Source organism: Rhinatrema bivittatum, chromosome 6, assembly GCF_901001135.1.
Source record: "Rhinatrema bivittatum chromosome 6, aRhiBiv1.1, whole genome shotgun sequence".
NCBI lineage: Eukaryota > Metazoa > Chordata > Amphibia > Gymnophiona > Rhinatrematidae > Rhinatrema > Rhinatrema bivittatum.
In genome coordinates this window covers 33,326,966-33,346,482 of record NC_042620.1, presented here as the reverse complement: position 1 = coordinate 33,346,482, position 19,517 = coordinate 33,326,966, and the positions used below count along the sequence as shown (strand labels likewise).

The following is a 19,517-nucleotide window of genomic DNA, read 5'->3' as shown; positions in this document are numbered from 1 at the left end:
GATGTGTGTGTGTGGGGGGGGGGGGGGGGGGTTTGTCCATCTGAGTTTAATGAAAAACTGGACTTCCTAGACCTCTCTCTTTAATTTTTTTAATGTTTTTTGTCTTTTTGTATGTGTTTCTAATAAAGTGAATATTAATATTGATTTGATTATTGATGTTAAAATTATTTTTAAAAATATTTTGGTATAGGGGGGACATGAGGGAATTTGGAAACTGACCTTGGATTTTGTCACTGTGACCTGTTTATATAGCTGATGTTTCTATTTGATGACAATGTGTTTTTGTATTCAGATCCTTGGATTAATACAATTTAAATATAAAAATATATGTATATAAATCTTAGTAAGAATGATTTTTTTGTAGAAATTAATGTTTTTGATATATGATTGGCTAGCTATGTTGTCTGTTTTTTAGTCTACAGATTAGTGGGATATGAATTTTCAATAAATAAATATAGGATTTGGCTCATTTCTGCATGCTAACAATTGTTCTTTTGCTTTTGCAGAGGAAAATTTGGCCAGGTTTTCAGAATTGTTGAGAAGAAAAATGGAAAAATTTGGGCAGGAAAGTTTTTTAAGGCATATTCAGCAAAGGATAAAGAAAGTATAAGGCAGGAAATTAGCATCATGAACTGCTTACATCATCCCAAGCTTGTCCAGTGTGTAGACGCTTTTGAATTCAAGTGTGACATCGTCATGGTCTTAGAACTGTGAGTATAACATATGGAACTCATTAATCATGTCTGGAAAAATCTTTTCTTTACATAAATTAGCAGCCATGTTTCATGAAGTATAAAGTGCTGTCATAGTAAATGAACTATAGTACAATGAGAAGTGGATATGTCTAGTGTTACAGATTCAAGACCACAAGTGCTGCTTTGTATAGTACATATACTTATACAATTGCAAGGAAAAACACTTTTCACACTTCTTCACAGTAAAAGGCTACAGGAAAAAAAATTTTCTCAGTTTTCTGGCTGGCTGAACTGTCATAACCCTCTCTGTAGCCATGTAACTCATCTCTGTAGTGGCTAGTAGTAGGTGCTATAGATGAGTTGCAAGTTCAGTGTCTGCCCCTTAGGAGATATTGGAAGTATCTATTAACTTAAATATAAAACACCTGTGAGTTACACAGCTCCACAGTAAACAGCACAGTAAAAAAGCCTTGGTGGATTAGTAGCAGTGTTGCAGACTGCCATATGGAAGGTCCCTCCGAAATCGAGTCTTCTGCCCCCACGTTTGGCTGGGGCTTGGGATGCTGCAGAGACAGTGTTCACAGCCCCTGGAGGGGAAGGAGAGGGGAGTAGTGGTTACCACTCAAGGGTGACACCTAGTGGCCAAACTCAGTGCCTGTTATTGCAGAATTCTGGAAGAAGGCCTGGTGAATGGCCCCGGCCTAGAACTTTCACTCCAATGACCAGACTAAGTACATTTGTGGGAATATAAAATAGGGAAAATTATCTCTGGGTCGTTGTAAAAGAAAGCTCATGGCTTCAGGTTTCCAGGCCTTGATCCAATTTGAGCTAGAGGTTCAAAGAAGAAGATGAAAACTGCCCAGTCAAAAAACAAACAATAATAAAACATATAATGCAGACTACAAAGAAAAATAAACTATGCTGCAATACAGTGGAGATGTTCTTGATAGGACTGAGAGCCACACCTTATTCTCAAGGTCCCAAAAGTATCACTCAGTCACATCACAGAATGCTTATTGCAATGTAATACGAAATATACCTAGGACTTATTCTGTAAACTTTAAGGAAAATAATATTTGAATCTAGCTGTTGGAGGTGAAGCTCACTTAGGATGAGCCCCAAGGCTATACACAGAAAAAGAGGACATGTATTGTTGAGTGCTCAAGTGGTCTCATACTAACATTCAGGCCGATAATAGTGCGCTGCGGGGGAGCACACTATTATCCCGCGTTTGGACACGCGTTTTCGACGCGCTAGCTTCACCCCTTATTCAGTAAGGGGTAATAGCGCGTCGAAAACGCTGCACTGAAAGCCCACCAGTATTCTCCTTCTCCAGCAGATGGTGGAATTGCATCTCCCTACTGGGGATTGCTAAAAAAAAAAAATGTAGAAGAAGAAGAAGGAAATTAATTCGCCCCGCCCTCCTATGGTGATATCTTATGGTCCCTCCCTCAGTCGAGTTTTCCTGAGGTAATATCTACGCATCCTTCTCTCAGAAGAGTGCTTCAGTCCGGGAGCTGGTTTTCCAGCGTGAACTTAGATATATAGAGAAAAACAGCTGAGAGCTAGTGGGTGCAGGAAGCCAAGCATGGCACTGAAGGCTTTTGCCTCTCTTTCCCCTTTCCATGAACAGGTAACATTTCTGAAAAGGCAATAGTCTTCGCCATGTGACTAATCTGCTTAGCCAGAGACTGGAAATCTCTCTGTACCACTTGGATGCTGTTTCTAGCAAGGTTGTTTGTTCCCAGATGGATGATAACATCAACTTTAGAGTCTTTGCTTTCTTCTTTATTACCTTCACTATTTAAATAGCATTTCTACTAGCCGATGGTCCTGGAAGGCTTTTAACTGTAGTGTTTCCCTCGAAAAGAGTTCCCAAATTAGTGCCTCTGATGATTGAGTCACCCAGCACAATGAGCTTTTTCTTATGGGTATTGATTATATTATGGAATTGCTGTGTGCATTGGGTTTCTTCTTCCTTTTTAGATACCACTTTAATCTTGTTATGCAAGAACAGAGAAGAAGACAGTAGAGACGCTGCGTCCATTTTGAGACGGCAAAGACTCTCACTGAATTATTGCTATATGCCCCTGATGAAGTTTTATCGCGAAACACCGGCCGTGTAGAGGTTGCTGCCAAAACATTTTTTCTCAGTGGATCGGAGTTAAAGACAGAAGATTATAATTTTATAAAAAATACTAAAATGACAAAAAAGCATTTTTGATTAATAAAATTTAACATTTTTGACAGTGAAGGTGAATGATTAAAAGACCGGTTGGTTTCTGTTTTAGAATTCACAACGTCAGGCTTGCTGACACCTTCACTTAGGCTACTGATAATATAAGTGTGTGGTTTCCCTGATTATTTACAGTTAATTGAAATCTCCCATTATTACTGCATTGCCAAATTGGTTAGCTTCCCTGATTTCTTTTTGCATTTCATCATCTGTCTGATCATTTTGGCCAGGTGGACGGTAGTATACTCCTATCATTATACTCTTACCCAACACACATGGGATTTCTACCCATATAGATTCTAATGAGCATTTAGTCTCTTGTATGATCTTTATCCTGTTGGACTCTATACCCTCCCAGACATGAAGTGCCACACTCCCACCAAGCTGATCCTCCCTATCATTGCGAAAAAATTTGTACCCTGATATAGCACTGTCGCATTGGTTATCCTCCTTCTGCCAGGTCTCTGAGATGCCAATTATGTCTCTCTCATCATTCACTGCTATACACTCTAACTCTCCCATCTTACTTCCTAGACTGCTGGCATTGGCATACAGACATTTCAAAGTGTGTTTTTTGTTCGTATTAACAACCTGCTTTTCAGTTGATAGGGATAATTTGAAATTCTTTAGCTCAGGTGATTCTTTACTTATAGGCACATGGACTGTTTTTGCTTTTATTGGAACCTCTCTGTTGGGATGCCCTAACTCTTCTGTTTCATTAGTATCCTTCAAGGATACATTCCTCCAAACCTTACGCTGCTGAGTGACTGTCGGCTTTCACCCTTATTCTAGTTTAAAAGCTGTTCTATCTCCTTTTTAAAAGTTAGCGCCAGCAGCTTGGTTCTACTCTGGTTAAGATGGAGCCCGGTCCTTTCAGAAAAATTCCCCCTTACCTAAAGGTTTGTCCAGTTCCTTATAAAATTGATTCCCTTTTCCCTGCACCATCATCTCATCCACATATTGAGACTACGGAGCTCTGCCTGCCTTTGGGGACTTGCATGTGGAACAGGGGACCATTTCAGAGAATGCTACCCTGGAAGTTCTGGCTTCCAGAACCTCACACCCACATTTTCCTATGTCATTGGTGTCCACATGTACCATGACATGTAATGGCTCCTCCTCAGCACTGTCTATAATTCTATCTAGGTGACCCATGAGATGCCATCAGGAACTGAGAAGGGAATGGCGACGAGAGAGCCCCGATCGGGAGACCCGCCCCCCCCCCCCCTCCCCGACGTCATTGAAGACAGTGCCGGACCTTTACACGGCGCCATACCATCAGGCATCGCGCGCCGAAGGGGCGCGACAAAGGGGCACTCCCCTTTGTGCACCCCTTAGTGCAATCCGTAGTGCTAGTTCTAGTTAAAAACTTTGCAAACGGATGTCTCTCGTTGTTAACAGTCATATTAATATGTTTGTAACCGTCCCATGTTTGTAAACCGTTATGATGGCTTTATAATGAAGCCGAATGACGGTATATAAAACCTGATAAATATACAGGTATATTCACTACTTAATGTGCTAGTGACCACGCCCCCGGGGGAAGATCCCGAGAGGGACCACCAGTCAGGCTCAGAGTATGGAGACAGACACACACTAGTTCTTTTATTAAACAGTATATTGAACCACCAGAGGTGGCAGTAGTGAGCTGGAAGTGCCTGGCAGGGCTGTAGTCCCTCAGATACTGGAACGGCAATCCTGGATAACTGAGCTGTAGAGAAACTGAATATAGTGAGTAGGCAGGGTATGCAGAGTTCAGGAACAGAACCTTGATGGTAACACTCACACAATAGTCTCTAGAAGTAGTCCAGGTGTTAGGCCCTCGAGGAGCGAGTACCTGGTTCCAGGGAAAGCTCTGAGAGAGAGAAGGTAACTCACTGGTGTAGTAGGCAGCGATGACTTCCAGGCAGAATAAGTATTCAGCAACCAGTCCAGGAACAGGGGCCCTCGAGGAGCGAGTGCCGGTTCCTGACTGTGGCCTGAAAAACAAAGAGAGAGCGAGGCCCCCGAGGAGCGGGTACCCCTGGTAAGCCCGAGGAGGCAGAGCAGCTTAGGTAGAGTAACCCTTGCTAAAATCGATTAGTTAGCGATTTCTGAGACCTTATATATCCGGTACGGATGACGTCATCTCAGGGGGACGCCCCTGAGGTTCGCGCCACTGCTGGTACATCAGTCGGGGCTGTGCCATGCGCGCGCCCTTAGGCTCTTGTGAATCATGGCGGTTTGCAGCGTCGAGCCACTCCGGGGACACCGGAGGGATTCGGCAGAATGGCGCCGCGGCAGCCAACCTTCCACTTGAGCAAGAGAGAGTCGCCAAGGAGGTAAGGAGGGCGGAGTGGAGACGTCGGGCAGCGACGGTCGCAACAGTAGCCTGCCTAACAATATGCAATAACTGAAAAAAAAATTTTCTTTCAATTGTATTTTCCCCTCCTGAAGTTGACATATCGTTAGAACTGCCAGTAAGTTGCACCATCACCAGCAGTAGACCGAAAAAATGCCCCTTTGTGTGTACGTGTGTCTGCTGTCTGTCTCCAATATTTTCCAGTAGGAAAGGAAGGCAATAGTGCAGTTGGCAAAAGTGCAATATCCTAAGAATTTTCCTTATCGTAGGAGGCAGAGTTTAGTGAGGAGAAATCCTTCCACTCTAAGCCTCGACTATTTCAACTAATCTGACTTAAGACAATGGCTGCATTGTGTTTGCTGGTGACATGTAGCTCTAAAACATAGTGCAGTTCTCTATCAGAGGCAGGGCATCACTTTATAATAAGAACATATTTTCTCCATAAATTGAGATGATGCATATCTTCCTTTTTTCTGTTCCCTTCCTTGGTGGCATTTTTGCCCCATGCTGAGCCAGAGAATCATTGCCACTGACTGAGCACTGAGTTAACAGGTTAGCCTGGCTTCTGAGGCTGCAACCCGCTGTATTTAAGTACATTGGCAGCTATCCTGACATGTTTTGTAATCTAGCACTGACAGTTCGTTACACTACAGACGTGTCTAAACTGTGTTTGCAGCCTTTTCAAAACAGCATAATTGTTAAAATCAGTAAATGAAAATATTCTTATACTCCTAAGGGTTAATTTTTAACCCTGTAATTTGTTGCCAGAGGATGTGGTTAGTGCAGTTAGTATAGCTGGGTTTAAAAAAGGATTGGATAAGTTCTTGGAGGAGAAGTCCATTACCTGCTATTAAGTTCACTTAGAGAATAGCCACTGCCATTAGCAATGGTAACATGGAATAGACTTAGTGTTTGGGTAATTGCCAGGTTCTTATGGCCTGGATTGGCCACTGTTGGAAACAGGATGCTGGGCTTGATGGACCCTTGGTCTGACCCAGTATGGCATTTTCTTATGTTCTTAAAGCCTGGCGCGCGCATCAATTAAGGGATACGCAAACAGGTCGGGCCGGCGCGCACCGAGCAGATCTCGAAAGCCATCCATGTACGCGCGTATCTCCTGTTACGTGAATAAAAAGCCCAACAAGGGGGCGGGGCGTGGGCGAGGTAGGGCGTTCCAGGATTTCAGCTTGAGATTTGTGCATAAAAACGCACCCAGGCACGCACCGGGGTCCCCTGACGCGTAACTGTTTCTGCTATGGATGGCATGTAAGTTATAAAACAAAATAAACTAGGCAGGTCAGTGGTGCTTTAAGGGGAGAGAAGGGTGGATTGGAATTCATATCCCTTAACTGGGAGAAATAGGAACAAACTGGTTTTAGTGGTAATGGCGTCGGCAAGTGTCTTAAAATTCTCCCACTTGTGCAATAGAAGCGGTGTTTGCACGCACCTAGTTACAGTTGCGCACATATGTGCACACGGGAAGGCTATTTTATAACGTACATATACGTGCATATATTATGCGATAGCTGTGTCCCTGGGCATAAGCTGGCACGTGTGCCCACGTGCCAGTTTGAAAGTTACTATTATAGTATTTAATACATTATAGTTAATTTTGCTTATTGTAACCTGCTATGAGCAAGGTTCCTTCAGAAGAGGGAGCTAAAAATATTCTACATAGATAAAACAGTAACTGTCACTTGCAACAATTAAAATCAAAATGCCAGAGAGAGTTTAATAAAGTGGAAACTACACTGGAAGCAAATGGCTGTGGCAAATATTCAAACCAGTGGAAATCATATTAACGGAGAATAGTTTTTTGGCTATGCCACCAAAATATTCAGGAAGGAAACCAGCTGTAGCCAGCTGCTAGAGGTGGAATTATTTATTATCGTGTCGTAAATCAATTCACAGGCACATCTGGTCTAACTCTCTTGTATTGCGAATAGTATGTGAATATTATTATTCATAGCACAGTGCCAGCATGTGACTGCAGTAAAAAAATGCTTTGTGCCTAATAGAGCCCTTGGCGGTTTCCTTGTCACTGTGTTTGGTTGTAGGGTCTTTTTCCATAGGTGACCAGGGTTGCTAACCTTAAGGCTCATGCTTTGGCTTCTAGTGTTTCCGGAGGAGAACTCTTTGAGCGAATCATCGACGAAGACTTTGAGCTGAGTGAGAGAGAAGTTATCAAATACATGAAGCAGATTTCTGAAGGCGTCGAGTTTATCCATAAGCAGGGAATTGTTCATTTGGACCTGAAGCCAGAAAATATTATGTGTGTCAACAAGACGGGCACAAAAATCAAATTGATTGATTTTGGACTTGCCAGAAGACTAGGTAATACACTTCTATCTACTATAGCTTGACATTTTTTTAATCATCTTTTTAATGCCAAATAATTTTGCTCATTCTGCACATGCATGGCAGGTATCTTAATCGTGTATTTTGGTTTGAAGTTTCCTAGAAAGTATTAGGATAATTTGAAAGCTGAATTTCCTTTTTTTTTGTACCAACCAAATGTAATTTATCCAAAGATGTTACATAGGAGCTTTTGAGAGCATGTACTGCAAGTCCTCTCTTAAGATGTCACCTATGAGATTGCAAAAGCTCACGTATACATCATCATCTTTGGATAAATCTTATGTAGGTGCAATAAAAGGCTTCATAAACCGCACATGAATTCAGTTTTCTACAGGACCAGGACCACTGCAAATCCCATGTACCACAGACAATGTTAGGAACGTGTGTGATATCTGCAAAATACCATCCTGGGAGCAGGCCAATTTTTCTGTTTCTGAAGAAAAAGAGCATAAGGGCAGACAGGAAACAGGTATTGTCCAACTGTATGCCTCCACGGCCTCTAATACCCTCTAATTTAGTAGCTTTTCTTTAATGGGAGGATAACTGAGGGGATTTCTGTGTTTAGGGCACTCACAGTTCTATAACACAGATACAGCAGGAATATCTTCTCTGAGCACTTCCTTCCAGCTGACATCATAACATGGCAGAAGTGTTTGCGAGACCCATCAGGAAGTGTAATAAGATTCTCTTTTGCTCACGGTAATTCATTGCGGGGGGAGCAAGGCAGTTTTGAATAGCCTGCACTGTTTGCATGAGAGCGCTTAGAATATTCCCACCTGCAGAGTGTGCACATTAAAAGAGCCACAAACTTTGCACTTGCCCTGTATGTGGGTGGGCGAGCGGGGGCAGAACAGGACTCATGCATTTTCCATTTTACTTCCCCCTAACCTAAACATGCCCCCATGGTAATGCCTCTTTTTAGCCCAGCTAAAGGTGCGTGCTTTGTGGAAGCCCCCGCTGCACATTCTTTTAGCCAGACGGTGGAAGGCGATTCTCAGCCAAACCATTTCACCCAGGGAAAATCACTGTTTACTTAGTAAGTGGCTTTGAAAAGTGAACTGTTGCCTTGCAGACTCCTAAAACACCCAGAATCCTCTGCACAAGCAAAAGCTGCTCTTGAGTTTTGTTTCTTTTTTGATCTAGCTTTTTCCTGCTCTATTGTGGACATGCAGTCAGAACAGGGAAGGGAATGGTGAATAAAACGGAAAATGTCATAATGGCTCTGTATCGCTCCATGGTGAGACCGCACCTTGAATACTGTGTACAATTCTGGTCGCCAAATCTCAAAAAAGATATAATTGCGATGGAGAAGGTACAGAGAAGGGCAACCAAAATGATAAGGGGAATGGAACAGCTCCCCTATGAGGAAAGACTAAAGAGGTTAGGACTGTTCAGCTTGGAGAAGAGACGGCTGAGGGGGGGGGATATGATAGAGGTCTTTAAAATCATGAGATGTCTAGCATGGGTAGATGTGAATCAGTTATTTATTCTTTCGGATAATAGAAGGACTAGGGGGCACTCCATGAAGTTAGCATGGGGCACATTTAAAATTAATCAGAGAAAATTATTTTTCATTCAGTGCACAATTAAGTTCTGGAATTTGTTGCCAGAGGATGTGGTTCGTGCAGTTAGTATAGCTTGGTTTGAAAAAGGTTTGGATAAGTTCTTGGAGGAGAAGTCCATTAACTGCTATTAATTAAGTAGACTTAGAAAATAGCCACTGCTATTACTAGCAATGGTTACATGGAATAGACTTAGTTTTTGGGTACTTGCCAGGTACTTGCAGCCTGGATTGGCCACTGTTGGAAACAGGATGCTGGGCTTGATGGATCCTTGGTAAGACCCAATATGGCATGTTCTTATGTTCAGGGCTGAGATCTGGTGCCACGAGCCTTCAGTCACTTTACATCTCCCACATTGACATACCCAGTCTGGTTATTGTAATAATGTCCTGGGCTGGGGGGCCATGCACCAGGCCTCCTTCCAGAACCCTGCAATCATAGGCCCTGAATCTGGCCACTTGAGGTCACCCTTAGGCAATGACCATTGACTCCCTCCCACCCTAACCCCAGGGACAGCGAACACTGCCTCTCCAGCATCCCCAGCTCCGGTCAACCCAAAGTGCGGAAGGAACCTTCCACATGGCCATACACGGCACAGTCACTGAGCCACTGGACTGGCCCACTGCTCTGAGTTTCTAACTTCTATAAGGAAATTCCGAGAAAGCAGAACTTCCCTGAAACTATATGAAAGTCTTGTAACCTTGAACACAAAAATAACGAAGGCCATTGTCTAATGGATACAAACTAGCACGTGTTCCCATCAGAAGGGTGCAGCTGTAATACATTTTAATATTATCTTTGACATATTTGTAACTATAAATCAAAAATAATGAGGCCTTACAGTAACTTTAAGCAAGGACAAATACCAAAGTACAAACACAGCTGCAAGGTATCTAATTTAGCTACATTTTATAAACCTTCAACTAGCTGAGGAAAAACATGTTTAGCACAAAACAGCATTAACCTATAGGAGCCAACCTGTCAACATGACTGCGGGTGCCAAGCTCAACATAAATTTACTTCTCCCTGGACGCAATAGGGAAGTTTGCTCAAAACTGGGGGCTGCTTAAGCACCCACGGAGTTTGCACATAGTATAATATGCATCAATAGAAAATATAGGAATTAGCAATCATGATGTGCTGTGAATGGCATGTCAAAATAAAATAAAATGTGGTTCCTAAGGAGGGAAAGCAAGAAGGAGAAGAATATCAACAAATCTGCTGTCACGTGGGAAGTCAGCACTGGGAGCAGCAGAGCTATGCTGGACTGCTCGCCTGCAATGGCTCTGCTGCCATCTGAATTAAGGACTTGCATGGTAGCATGCTGTGAGAGAGTCTACAGGAAACTCCCTCAGACCACCTTAAGGGATTGGCCACAGCTAACTGGTCCAGTCCTCTTTAAGTCCTATCCCAGCAAGGCATTCTGGGCCCAGGGAGGATCCCTTCAGCCTAACATAAGAAGACAGGGCCCAGAGAGGTTAGGGAGGCTCCGGGGAGCAGGCAGGAAGCCAGCCTATGCTAAAACCTGCTATGTTTGATGTGTGTAGTACCCGAACTTAAGGTGAGCTGCATTCCTTATTTTGGATTTGCTTTGCACTGCAAATAAATTGCACATAAAGGAAACAGCCAGAGTCTGCTTCTTTATTCTTCCTGACTTTCTCAAGCTGCTATTGCCCAAGTTACCACGTATAGTGGCAGCAATGGATTCTCCTACCTATGCGGGAAGCACAGACAAGAGCCCGCAGCTGCAGAAAAAAATATCTTTTTCCTGGGGCCTCCCAGTTCCACTCACCCAGCTGAAATTACAACAGGCCAAGGGGGTAGCCCACCTGTACAATCAGGATTTAAGCAGTGAAATAAGTACATCCTTGTCATGCTGGACTATGCCACAAGATAACCGGAGGCAGTATTGCTATGAAAACCCCGACAGTGGTGACTGCCCTAATGGAGGTATTTTCATGACTTGGGCTGCCCACGGAGATCATGACAGATCAGGGAACACCATTTGTGTCCAAGGTAATGAAATAATTCTGCACCATGCTTGAGGTAAAAACTCTATGTCAATCGGTGAATCACCCGTAGACCGATGGCCTTGTCAGGTGTTTCAGTCAGACGCTGAAACAAATATTGAGGAAATTTGTGGTTGAAGACAGAAAGAACTGGGATGCATTGCTACTCTCTGTGCTGTTTGCAATCTGCGAAGTGCCACAGAGCTCGATGGGGTTTTCCCCTTTTTGAGTTGCTGTAGGGGAGGTGACCAAAAGGAATCTTGGACATAGCTCGCAAGATTTGGGAAGATGAAAAGCACCCCGGCCAGAACCTCATTGACTATGCTCTGCCAGTGCAGGATTTCCTAAAAAATCGGAGCGGCCTCGGAGGGAACTTTCCTTTCACCCCCCCCCCCCCCCCGCACCTTCCCCTACCTAACCCACCCCCCCAGCCCTATCTAAACCCCCTCCCTACCTTTATGTTCAAAGATACGCCTGCGCCAGCGGGCTGCTGGTGCGCGATTCCCCGGCCCGGAGCCGTTTCGGAGGCCTCGGCCACGCCCCTGAAATGCCTCCGGGCCGGAATCACGCCCACCAGACACGCCCCGAAACACCGCCTAACTCCCAACACGCCCCCCAACACGCCCACGACACACACCCCCAGGCAAGCCCTGGGACTTACGCGCGTCCCGGGGCTTGCACGCGCCGCCGAGCCTATGCAAAATAGGCTCGGCGCGCGCAGGAGGTTTTTAAAAGGGTTACGTGCGTAACCCTTTTAAAATCCGGCCCTTTATGTTTTTTTATAAACGAAGTCCAGCATACATCATAAACATGCACGTTTATATTTCTGCACCTGCTAATTAAGTTGCAGATATTAAATCGGACGTCTCTTTTGTCCGCAGTTTGTTTGGGTGGGGGGTGGCCTAGAGAAAGCAATGGTGGGCGTGGGTGAACCAGGGACAGTCCAGGTCACGCAGTGGAGGTCTCGATGAACCAATGCTTGGAAATACGCATGCAAGAATTTTCACAAGCGAGATACGTGCATGCATCAGCCAGCTTTATAAAATGCCTGTTTCTGTGGATAAACCACGAGGCAGTCGCGTGCCCATATTACAGTTTTTTATTGTGTGAAATATATCCATGTACTTGATAAAATAAGTGTGTAAAAACTTTGCAGATCCCTGCATTAAAAGAATATGCGTGTACTGAAACTTATGTGCGTGCTTTCAGGGTGGTGTCGTATAAACTTTGACTCTCGCTGCACAGTTTATAAAATCAAGGCATAACTATAGGCGCATCGACTTCCTTGAAAACTGCCCTCCCCATGCATTGATGTTTATGCCTGAATGCATTTAAACTTTAAGTTGGATAGGTTTTGAGGATTTATGTTGATATTTGTCATGCTGTTTTTATTTTTATGTTTATTTTATTTAATTTATTACCATGTATTTATTTATTTAAAGTTTTTATTATACTGACATTCGTTGGAGACATCACATCGGTTTATATTGAAACATAATGGCAGCAGAGTTGCTTTACAGTGGAACAGGGTTGATAACAATGAACAATAACTAAGGGAGGGGGGGGAGAACCAGGGAGAAATGGGGGTGGAGTTTAGGGTTGCTGGATTTAGGTTAACTATATGAATATCACAAACTATTTACAACGTTTATGGATATTAGCAGATCACAAACTAGTTACCACGTTTATGCATATTAGCAAGTCATGGGGGTTGTTATGGGGGAAAAGGGTGGATAAGGTAGAAAGGGGGGTTTTTGAAGGGATGGGGGACGGGGAGGGGGGGAGAAGGCAATAGGAGGGGGTAGGGTGGAAGGAAGGGAGGAGTGTGAAGAGAGCGGGTCATGGGTAAGCTTGTAGGAACAGCCAAGTTTTTAGTTTTTGTTTGAATTTTTGTGGGCTGTGTTCTTGGCGAAGGTCAGTGGGCAGAGTATTCCATAGGATGGGACCTGCAATGGAGAGAGTTAGCTCTTTGGTGGAGATATAGTGGGAAAGTTTGGGTGAGGGTGTGTTTAGGGTTGCTGAGTATTGGGATCGGGTGGATCTGCTGGTGTTGTGGAAGGTGAGGGAGTTATTGAGCCATTGCATATTTTGGGTATGTAAGGTTTTGTGTAAGATGTTTTTATTATAATAATGTGATTTATTTTATGTTATGTGTCTGCCGCAAGCTTTTGGGAAAGGCAATTTAACAAATCCAAAAATAATTGGAATGTAGAACTTAATAGGCTCAATTAAGTCTTGATTGTTAGAGGAATAAAATGGAAAATGTCATAATGTCTCTGTATCGCTCCATGGTGAGACCGCACCTCGAATACTGTGTACAATTCTGGTCGCCGCATCTCAAAAAAGATATAATTGCGATGGAGAAGGTACAGAGAAGGGCGACCAAAATGATAAAGGGAATGGAACATTTAAAACTAATCGGAGAAAGTTATTTTTTACTCAACGCACAATTAAACTCTGGAATCTGTTGCCAGAGGATGTGGTTAGTGCAGTTAGTATAGCTGTGTTTAAAAAAGGATTGGATAAGTTCTTGGAGGAGAAGTCCATTACCTGCTATTAAGTTCACTTAGAGAATAGCCACTGCCATTAGCAATGGTAACATGGAATAGACTTAGTTTTTGGGTACTTGCCAGGTTCTTGTGGCCTGGTTTTGGCCTCTGTTGGAAACAGGATGCTGGGCTTGATGGACCCTTGGTCTGACCCAATATGGCATTTTCTTATGTTCTTATCTCTGCTGATACCTTCATCAGTCGGTGCCCATGCTCTGTAATTGCACATGTCCCCTTCATTTTGAAATGCATTGCTTTCGTCACGAGATAAAATAAAATGATGAAATGAGATATTTCTTAGGGAATTTAGGACAAACCTTTAGCCCCTTGTTATGTTAATTCCTAAGGGTATAGATTTTAGAAATAGGTAACTGTATCACTAGAGAGTTAGGGCATTCTTTCCTCAGTGTAGTAAAATGTGTGTTCGGTCAAAGCCTTGTCAGGCAAATCCAATACAGTGTTAGGTACTATAAGACTGTGTAGTGGAAATGGATTTCTAATTGCAGGAAGCAGTGGCCTCCATTGGGAGGCCATTATTTCTAACCACAGAATCTGTTGTTTCCTGCAGTGCAAAACTTTCTAATGTCCTGTATGAACTAAGACCTTCCTGGTAACCTCAATAGAGCTGCTCACGCATGAGTCACTTCTCACTTTTTTTTTTTTAACAAAAGAGAAGTTTCCCACTACATATGCAATCTCTTGTCTAATATTTGTATTCTTGCATTCATATTTTTGATCTCCATTTTGAGAAGGTTAGAGATGTAAGACAAATGTGGGAAAAATCAGTAAAATGATCCTGCTTCACTAAGGATGCTGTTTAGCCAAAGTAATATTTAAATAATGTGTAGACGGACACTGGCATAAATCTTCATAAAATTATAAAGGTTTTGTATTCATTTTTCAGGACTTAAAACATTTATACAAATGAAAACTGTGGCACACATTTAACCTCAACACTAGTCTCCTTCAGGGAATATTACTTACAATAAGATTGTTAAAGGAAGATTTTACAAGAGCAGCTACGTTTACTCCCTCTGGCACCTGTTCCAGTTTTGCTGTAAAGTTACAGCTTCCTACCAGAAGAATTATTTGTCTTGCAGTCAGCTCCCAGAAGAAAAGAATGGAAAGATGTACACCAAATGGGCATTTACCTACATTGATTATGTCAGTTTATAAAATTCAAGCTGTGTCTGAGGATTAATTAAAATCAGTCAGGGAGAATCGAATTAAACGTTCCACTGTTATTCTTAATGTAGCAGTTTATTACCAAGATTATCTTCCCATAGTGAGTTATTAAAAACATCCAGAATCCAAACTCTGAGATTTCAATCTGTGTGTGCTGCAGTTCCTGAAAATACCTAATGGCAGGAGAAAATCATTTTAAAATTTAAAAAAAATTATATATATATATATATATATATATATATATATACTTCAGAGAACCGTAAAATAGGGAAAGTAACATCACTAATGTTTTAAATGATTTGAAAGATGATTAATGTGGCGAGTTTTATTATACAATGGCAAACAATATCAAAACTATTTTAAAAATATTTCAAAAACCAAAGTTGGCACAATAACACAGACATATATTTATCAATTGTCCTAGTCAATCATTCCTCCTTCACACCGCTTCTAAACTCTTGTAGTGTTATGCATTTATAACATGTTGAGATATCAATATAAAACATTGTCAAAATATATACAGAATGCTTGCAATGAAACAATGATACATTACAATAGAGCTGGACTTCAAGAAAGATTCTTTGTGAATTGCAAATGAGTCGGAGAGAATACAGGAATTGCAGATGGGACAGAGAGATTACAGGATATAGCAAAAGTAGAACAGAGACTACAGAAACATAATTGGAACAACAGTCCTATGAAACAATTATAAAGTATCCTTTCTTGTGGACTGAGATTCAACTGTATCCCCTTTTTAATGAAGGTATCTTCCATGTGATTCATTTGCAATTCACAAAGTCTCATTCTTGAAGTCCAGCTCTATTGTAAGTGTATCACTGTTTGATTATAAGCACTTTGTATATATTTTGACAATGTTTTATGTTGATATCTATGCATGTTATAAATGTATAACACAAAATGAAGGAGGAAAAAACCCTCACACAGACATAAACATAAAGAAATTACCAAAATGAGGCAACCCAAATAAATCAAAAAATTAATTTACAAACATTCTACAAAAGTTTTATTATTAAGCACATGTATAAATAGACACATTATACAAATGTAAATATTATACAAGATATTAATGACCTGTAATTTCATTGCTAGATAAGTGAAAGAAATATAACCCAGTATACCCATTTAAAATACCCATAACCCCCATACATCCATCATCATTTATTCATACAACCCAACCCCCTCCCCATATATCAAACCAAGCACAGACTGGGGAATAGACAAAAAGGATAAAGAACATCAGAAAATACTGAAAAATACACCAATGGCCGCTGCAGTACTTCATCTCAACTTAATGAATCACTTATAAAAATAGCGTGCAATGCCACTAACCTGTGAATATTAACTGCTTCTCAATTCTTTCACCTTCTTCAGAATGATACGAGCCTATTTAAGAAACACACACTAATGTGACCGGCCTCATGACATCCGACGTTCCCGTTCCTCTATCAAAATTCCAGTTCCCAAAAAAGAATTCTCTGTTTCAACCTCACAAATCAGGCTTCTTCAGGGGAAATACCACTCTCACCCCAATCTTTATCAATTATAAAACCTCTTCTTATAATCCTTCTTCAAAATGTCAGCGGGGTTTAAAAAGGCTAACAGCACATATTCAAATAACTCTGTCCAGCAGAAAACATGGCCTACTTGCCGCTTTCAACAACTGCATATGCCACTGTTATCACGTCCACGTGATCACGTCATAACACCACAGAGAGTTTAGAAGCGGTGTGAAGGAGGAATGATTGACCAGGACAATTGATAAATATATGTCTGTGTGTTATTGTGCCAGCTTTAGGTTTTGAAATGTTTTTTGAATAGTTTTGATATTCTTTGCCATTGTGTAATAAAACTTGCCACATTAAGCATCTTTCAAATCATTTAAAACATTAATGGTGTTACTTACCCTATTTTAGGGTTCTGTAATGGATATAGCATTTTAGGTTCCCACATACCATTTTTATTTCATTGAAGCCTAGATCCATTATACTATCTATCTGTCTATCTATAGATAGATATAGATATAGATGTACAGATATACACATACATTGCTCTCTGTCATTCTGGGCTTCATCCCAGATATGTGGCGCTAGGATGCCTCTTATGACCTCACTTATAGTCTATCTCCCTACTCGTTTTTTCTTTAATGTTTTAAAGGAATTGGATCGTCCTCTTTTTTTTTTTTTCCTGTGGACTGATATTGGTGATAAGGGGGATACTTTTTCTTTTCCTTGTTTTTCAGGGTTCTGTTTTTCCCCTATGTTTGAACATTTGCAACTGATTTTTCATGTTTTTGATTTTCAAGTGTTACTTTTAATATATATTTTGGAAACAGAATATAACAAGTAAATACATTTCAAGCACACCTCGGTATGCTGCCAGCATATATTATACCTTATGAGCTACAGAAGGAAGCTCTCTTTTGCACAAGAGCACTAGCTGTAAATGTGAGAGACTTAAATTGTACCCAACATACCATTGTTTAAGAGTGCAATCCATTTCTGACATGATAGGTACAAAACAAACCTATGCAAAGACACCAGTTGGAGCAAAACCTAACTGAAAATGCATCCTCCAGATGAAAAGGAAGGTAGGGAGGGATCTGATAGATATGGTGGAAACAGTCAATATAATCACCGAAGAAGCAGTTCCAGGAAGAGGGGTCATGTTATGAAGCTGGCGGTCAGAGGAAAGAAATATTTCTTTATTGAAAGAGTTTTTTGTATGTGTGCCATCATCTACCAGCAAACTGAGTGGTGACAGAATTCAAGCATGTTTGGGACAGATAGGAAGAGAAATGATAAGGGTACAGAATGGAGAGGACCAGAGATTGGGTATCATTTGTGGTCACAGGATACGTAGAGTCAACTGGGCAGACTCGGTGGGCCAAAAGATCTTTATCTGATAACTATTGCGCTGCTGGGTTAGATCACAGAGGCTGTATAAATACCACAGCGCTGTAAATTTTATTTTAAAATTAAAATCATTACTATCGAAGTTAGTTGTTTTCTGTTTAGAAACTTGACTGGAATCATAAATTGTAACCATACTAAATCTGCTCGTTCACCATAATTTATTAAGGAGAGTTATGCGATCCAGCAGAGTGATGGTTCAAAGACTCCAAAATTGCACAGATCTTTTGGAGATTTTTTTTTTTGCATAAACAGGAGTGTTTTATAATCGATTTATGTTCTTTCTCTTTTAGAAAATACACCAAACTTGAAAGTCCTTTTCGGAACGCCTGAGTTTGTGGCTCCAGAAGTAATAAATTATGAACCTATCAGCTATGCGACAGACATGTGGAGTATAGGTGTCATTTGCTACATCCTGTAAGTTTGCTGGCACGTCCTCTAAGCTGTGACTCTCCCGCTCAGCTCAGCAGGCAGGATGCTGTCAACTTCTCTGAAGTTTTACCAGCCAGCAAGGTTTCTCTGACAGGGTCAGGGAATTAAGTTAACTGCGGAGAGAGAGAATTTGAAATGATAAACTTAGATCACATAGGAACCTAGGTACTAACAGGTGTTAACCGTTGGAAGTAATTTTCAAAGGGGTTATATGTGTAAATGTAACATACAATTGTAGCAATTTTCAAAATCTCATTTACTGGAGTAAAGTACATTTACATAAGTAAAACCCAATTTTAAGTGTGTGAATGCTTTTGAAAATTGCCTCCTTAATGCCTACATTTATTAATAATTATCATTATCATTGCACAATCAACCAGTTGCCTTTTGCGATGTACAGGAATAAAAACCAAAATAAATACATTATACAATACTGATTATAAAAACAATCAAAGCACGTAAATGCCAGCATTAGCTAATCCATGTATAAGGCCAGTAACATGCATTAGTTACATTCATGTTGACATTAATACTAGATTTCTCCTTTCACTTTCACCGATTAGTTCACGGAAAATTGAAATGTCCAACGTTAACTTAGTACACTGGAACTTAAGTTCCACTTTAACCCCCACTTTGAAATCTGCAGAAGGCGTACATTTAGAGTTGCCAACTGGCTCCAGATTTTCAGGAGAGGTTGATCCAGTCCTGTTTTTACCTCATCGCATGCAGGGATTTGTAGCCTTGCTTTTCTAATAAACTGCAGCAAGGAAATCAGAACTACAATTCCCTGCATGCGATGGGGGAAAACCAGGACTGGATCAACCTGTCCTGAAAATCTGGATCCAGTTGGCAACCCTACATACATTGTCTGCCAGTATGGGTTAGAACATACATATACCTCTTAATGTTTCTTTCTGTTAGAAAAATCTTGAGATTGGAGTGTTCAGTGAGGCCGTACAGTGTTAAAGAACCTGTCACCTGTAGCTTGGGGTCCAAAAGGCAATCAGTGTCCTTTGTGTAATATGTTGGAGGGCTCCATCCATTTCCTAGTGGACAGATGTCCAGATTACCAAAATTAATGTATGATGACTAATTGAAAACCATTGTTAGCAGTCTCAACAGAGAGATAGCCACAAGACTGCACGGATATGGAAAGTGTCTTGCTCACCTTCTCCTGGAGGTTGGGCCTGCAGCAGGGCCGGCGGAACCACTAGGCGAGC

At 41.4% G+C, this 19,517-nt stretch overlaps 1 protein-coding gene across 3 annotated transcripts in view; it reads left to right on the top strand.

The window, feature by feature from the left end:
* The window catches only part of MYLK (myosin light chain kinase), a 741,434-nt gene that overhangs the window by 662,945 nt on the left and 58,972 nt on the right, over window positions 1–19,517 (top strand). For all 3 annotated transcript variants that reach the window (XM_029605228.1, XM_029605226.1, XM_029605227.1), the window contains 3 exons: window positions 507–710; window positions 7,389–7,606; window positions 18,159–18,282. In XM_029605228.1, coding sequence (XP_029461088.1) covers window positions 507–710; window positions 7,389–7,606; window positions 18,159–18,282 — 546 coding nt within the window. The remainder of the gene's footprint in view (window positions 1–506; window positions 711–7,388; window positions 7,607–18,158; window positions 18,283–19,517) is intronic.